The 5616-nt window shown below is 33.0% G+C and overlaps 1 protein-coding gene across 1 annotated transcript; it reads right to left on the bottom strand.

Moving 5' to 3' along the window:
- Window positions 1-1830: 1830 nt before the first annotated feature.
- Window positions 1831-4898, bottom strand: LOC140176706 (uncharacterized). Its single transcript, XM_072208251.1, has 3 exons — window positions 4193-4898; window positions 3993-4070; window positions 1831-2234 (listed from the first exon to the last, which is right to left on the bottom strand). Exons 1-3 carry the CDS (start codon window positions 4896-4898, stop codon window positions 1831-1833), a joined length of 1188 nt encoding a protein of 395 aa, XP_072064352.1.
- Between the last annotated feature and the right edge of the window lie 718 nt (window positions 4899-5616).

Raw genomic sequence — 5616 nt, 5'->3', positions numbered from 1 at the left:
AAAAGTAGGTGTACACCAGTTTTTACGAAATAATTTTTCTTAAGAGTATTTGTTACATCTAATAATCTAAACACATCTAAAAATTTAAATAACTTAAATTTCAGTATGTGTGCACCATTCTTTAAGAGTTAATTTTTTTTATATACAAAAAACAAATAGATACGATACAATTTAAACAAAAAAAATATTTAAGTAACTTAGATCATAAATCTATAACATAAAACTATAAGAAAATGTTTTTGAATAAAACTTAAATTTTAAATATATTAATGAAAAATTTACAACTAACTCTTACAAAAAAATAAATTATTTACTAATGAATAAAAAATCATCAACTCATTAAAAAAAAGATATTATAGAAATATATAATGAACATTTTAAAAAAGTAGCTAATAGATATTATTCGACACAAAAAAAGCCTAACAATAAAAGCCTCTTTAAAAAACGTATATAACAATTAAAGAGTTTTTAGCAAATAAGTTTTAAGCATAAAATAAATCATTTTTTTATACAGAAGAATTGTATAATTTTCCTACATCTTTTGCTCCTCTATGAATTTAACAAAATTTTGAACAAAAAATAAAATATAGACCCCAAATAAAATAAAAAATAAACAGAAAAAAAATACTTCTAAAACAAACCTCAACTTTTTCAACAAATAATTCATATAGCACAGAAAAGAAACTACTTACCAAATTATATTTTTTGAAAAACTTCTTTGTAAACAACATTTGATGTGAGGTTACACATTTCATCATCTTCATTAGATAATAATATCTAGAATCCTGACCTTGTTGTCACTCTGGATATTGCAACATACAACTGACCATGAGAAAAAACTGCTCTTCGAAGATATATACCAACCAGAGCTAATGTTTGCCCTTGACTCTTATTAATAGTCATTGCAAAACAAGGACTAACTAGAAACTGTCAACGCTGAAATTTAAACGGGATTCCAGGATCACTGGGTATTAAATTCATCCGAGGAATAAAAACTTTGTCACCAATGTTACTTCCGGACACAATTTCATCCCCAATAATGTTCTCTCCAAGATCTTGAACAATGAGTCGAGTCCATTACACAATCCATTTTCTTGATCTATGTTTCGTAACAAAATAATGGGAACACCTTTCTTTAATTTAAGAGCATGTTTTGGTATCCCAGAACATGTAATCTGGTTCAAAAACTCAGTTGTCAACCAATCAGTGTCAATCCCATCTTGACAATCACTGCGACAAATAAAGTTAGAACTCAAATAAACCTTCTCAGGCCCAGGAAAACTGTCAACAACAAAGTCATTTATCTGTTGCACAATTTCAATAGTAGGAGCAAGTATAGCACGTTCTTGAAAATAAGAAACATTACCATAGTTATCATGAATATTTGAATATATAGCTGAAACAATATCCTGATAGGATTGTCAGTTGGAGGAATAAGTAAATCACTTGGAATATCAACAATTATTTCATCCTCCTTTTGATTCCCACAAGAACCTTCACCAATCTTTAAAATCCAGTCTGAGAATTCCTTTATTTCATCCAAATTTGACAAAACAGAGTTCTTTCCCAACCTAAGATTTTTTCTCAACCACATTACCTTACAATGCTTCCAAAGAATTGACGAATTAATTGAAGTCATAACTATTTCAGCACGAGTTTCTTTCGGAATAATTGGCAACACTTGTCTAAAATCACCACCAAGAACAATAACTTTTCCACCAAACGGAATATCACGAGCCGAAGCAACATTTGAACTCATTAGGTCACGGAAAGTTCTACCAAGCGCTTCAAACGCCAACTTGTTCGTCATGGGTGCCTCATCCCATATTATTAGAGAAGCATGACGGATGAGTTCCGCTCGCTGACTATCTTTCTTAATACAACAAATTCCTCATTCAGCTCAATGGGGATGCAAAACAATGAGTGTGCAGTCCTCCCATTAGGGAGCAATAAAGATGCAATACCACTAGAAGCAACATTTAAAACAATTCTCTGTTCTGATTGAAGACGGAAAGACAATAATCTCCACAGAAATGTTTTTCCAGTTCCACCAAATCCATACACAAAAAAGAATCTAGGTCTTTTATTGGCAACTGTATCAATTATGCTCTCATAGATCAGTTTTTGCTCATCTGTCAATTTGTCTAAATTTACATCATGTTCTTCGCGAAGTTGATCTACATCATAATTCATCTCATTCATAATCATAGAATTTGAAAATGGGAAACCAAATCCTGATTAGGAAAAGGCATTTGAGAATAATCTTTCAAGATTCTGCCATTCATTTGCAATAATTTTTCAACTTCAATCAAACAAAGGACTTCAAGTTCCTCTTCTGTCATCACGAGCTTGATGAATAGATTTTTGATGGTATAGAAATTCACAAATGAAATCTCGTTGCAAGTATAGTTTCTAAACCAACAAATAATTCTTTCATACAAAAGATTGTTTGTCACTAAAACAAACCCCTAAAATTAATAACCGAAGTATTGGAACCTCGGGTCGTTCTCCCTAAGAATTGCGATAAAGTGTCTTGTTATTGGTTATGAGGTATGTTTTGGGGTTTTTGAGATAAGAGACATGAAATGTAAATGGCAATAAAATAAACTAATGGCTAAAAAGGTCTTGGCAAGGGTTTGGTGGTCAAGGATCTCTATCCTTATCACTAACCACAACATGAGAATTGGCAAGGATCAATCCCATTAAGTCATCCTCTAACTAGTAAAGAAAAGTCAAATGAGCTATATCAATCCAAGTCCATAAGTCCTAGCTCTCCACTAATTGAATTAATGAGAACTAGAGTCAGTGGCTCCCAGTAATCAATTACTTGGACATTAGTAACTCAAGGGTTCCTAAGTTACCTTCCCAAGCCAAGAACATAAAATTTTACTCTAAAATCCAACAAAGAATTTTATCAAACACTTGGAAGGCATAAAAGGAAAGTATAGTAAAATTGCAAGAAAAGTAAATCTACACTACTCAATTTCAAGGAATTAAACAACAACAAATCAAATGAACAATAAAGGAATTCAAAACATGCATTGCATTAAAAGAAAAAGGGAAGAACAAAAGTGCATCAACATAAAAGTAGAGAAGTACAAGAATTAAAAGCTAAACTAGAGAGAGGAAAGGTAGAAGAAGAGGAATTACAAAATGAAAAGTAAATCAAAGTATGAAATTAACCTAGATCTAAGAAATTCTAATCTAGATCTAACCTAATCCTAATTCTAGAGAGAAGCTCTCACTTAAACTAAAACTAAACTAAACTCTAAGTGTCTCATCCCTCTTCAATTCTTGGGTTAAATAGCATCAGAAATAAGTTGGATTGGGCCCAACAATGCTCCCAAAATTGTTGGCCATGAGTTGCATTAAATGAATCACGTGCAACATCGGTGCCTACGCGTACAGTGTGCGTACGCATCCTTATACGCGATGCAACTATGGCAAATTTTATATCATTTTGAAGCTCCGGATGTTAGCTTTCCAACACAACTAAAATCGCGTCATTTGGACCTCTGTAGCTCAAGTTATGATCGATTAAGTACGAAGAGGTCGGCTTGACAGCTTTGCGATTCCTTCATTTCTTCATGAGTTCTCCATTTCTACATGCTTTTTACTTCATTCGCTCAATCCAATCCTTGCCTCCTAAATCTGAAATCACTTAACAAACATATCAAGGTATCTAATGGAATCAAGGTGAATTAAATTTAGTTATTTTAAGTCCTACAAAGCATGTTTTCACTCTTAAGTACAATTAAAGGAGAAGTTATAAAACTATGCTATTTCATCAGATACATGGGAGAAAAGTTGACAAAACTCTCTAAATTCAACACAAGATAAACCCTAAAAATGGGGTTTATCAGAGCTCTACGAAGTAAGTGAGAAAAAAAAGGCACATGAATTACAAATAAAAGGTAAACTTATCATGATATAACCATCTACAAATAAACTTACTGAATAATAATAAATAGAATAAGACTCTGAAAAAATACCTTGCAATTGCAACTCCCGTCTTCTATAATATAAAATTTCATCAGCTAACAATCTCCAAGTGTCTCTCCAAACCAACTCTGGTTTGTTCATTGAATTAGATGTTAACAGTGTAACAAACAATTAACGCAACTAAAAATCAGATGACAATTCTGCAGTTTCTTTAATAGCTTAATGAACTCCTGATCATCACTCAATAAACCAAGAGCATTGCATGCAGCCTTGAAAGAATCATATACAACACCATCAATAGTGTGGATGCTTTTAAAACTTTTACAACCCCTTTGAACATTGAGCAGCAAACGCAGATAAAGTATCTCACCCGAACCAACATGGATAAAAGTTAGCCTTCCAATTGAGAACCCTCTCTGCCTTGGAACCCATTCTTGAGAATCACGCAAGTAAACAAAATGATTTGAAAATTCAGAATATAAAAACTGATTACCATGCGGGAACTTAAGATTAGCTCGCATCCACGCAGTAAACATTGTATCCTTATACTTGTTCTTCTCAACAATTTGAGGAATCTTATCATGATCAGTGAATAATAGATTTTGTTTTCCAGGCAAATGGAATATCAACCGCTGAACAGATGGCCACTTATGATGAATATCAAATGCAAATAGTCTCCAAGTTGATTCACAAGGCGCTAGATAGCGACAATCATAGAATTGCTTAATCTCATCAACCTCTTGACCACCGTGTTTCTGAGTTTGTACATTTTTAATTGACGCAGTGACGCGGTCTAGCCCCTTGTTTATGTATTTAAACAAATACTTGATTACATTTGACTTGTTACAAAACTCCAAATTGATATGAGCTCGATATTTCATAAGGAGCATAGGATTATAAGGAACAACAAATTGATTATCCACATCCACACCATTTATTTTATAAGTCATCCCCATATTTTGCCTTCTATATATTGGATAACCATCTTTATCAAAATGTGTTGTATCAACAAATTTCTTGGGATAGAATTTAGATCAGCCACCATTTCTCATGCAAGGAGAAGAAGGTCTTAATTTACCACAAGGACCATGAATCATATATTTGGTAACAACACTATACAAATTTGGAAATCTAACTGGATCCGGTAACTCAGCTGATATAACCTCATCCATGATTTCAGTTGTTTGTAACCTACCCACATTTTGAAGCCAAACCAAAATATGTGCATGTGGCAAACCCCTTTTTTGAAATTCAATTGTATACATCCCTAAACAAAAGAAAAATTTAATTTTGCATATATAACTCATTATTAAATAAGCAGAAATAACCACTTAAAACTTACCGGCATTCACAGGTCCAACGAAGACTCCATCTTTCAAATCAGTCATAAAAGATTGAATTTTCAACTCAAACAACCTACTGCAAGATCAGGCCGATCAGATATAGCAATATGTGAGCGTTCAGTGTATCTTTGAAACTCCAGCCAACTCGGGTTGCAAGTTATAGTAATAAATAAATCAGGATAACCATATTGTTTGCAAATAGACATAGCATCTTGACAATTATTAAACATATATCTTCTGCCCCCAGTAAAAGAAAACGATAACACAATCCTGGTTCCAATGGAACACGCATCAACATCTCCTCGTTCCATGGCTTCTTCAACCCCTTGCA

The sequence above is a fragment of the Arachis hypogaea genome, chromosome 12 (genome assembly GCF_003086295.3).
Source record: "Arachis hypogaea cultivar Tifrunner chromosome 12, arahy.Tifrunner.gnm2.J5K5, whole genome shotgun sequence".
Taxonomy (NCBI): Eukaryota; Viridiplantae; Streptophyta; class Magnoliopsida; order Fabales; family Fabaceae; genus Arachis; species Arachis hypogaea.
Note: the sequence above shows the minus strand (reverse complement) of the source record. Positions and strands in the feature narration are given on the sequence as shown.

What these genes read in the sequence shown, in the direction of transcription:
- LOC140176706 (XM_072208251.1), bottom strand. Translation starts at nt 4,898, where the DNA reads ATGGGGATGACTTATAAAATAAATGGTGTGGATGTGGATAATCAATTT. An exon ending in GGCTGCATGCAATGCTCTTG is followed by an intron (nt 4,071 to 4,192) that starts GTTTATTGAGTG and finishes TGAACAAACCAG; the next exon opens with AGTTGGTTTGGAGAGACACT. An exon ending in ACGGGAGTTGCAATTGCAAG is followed by an intron (nt 2,235 to 3,992) that starts GTATTTTTTCAG and finishes TTTCCTAATCAG; the next exon opens with GATTTGGTTTCCCATTTTCA.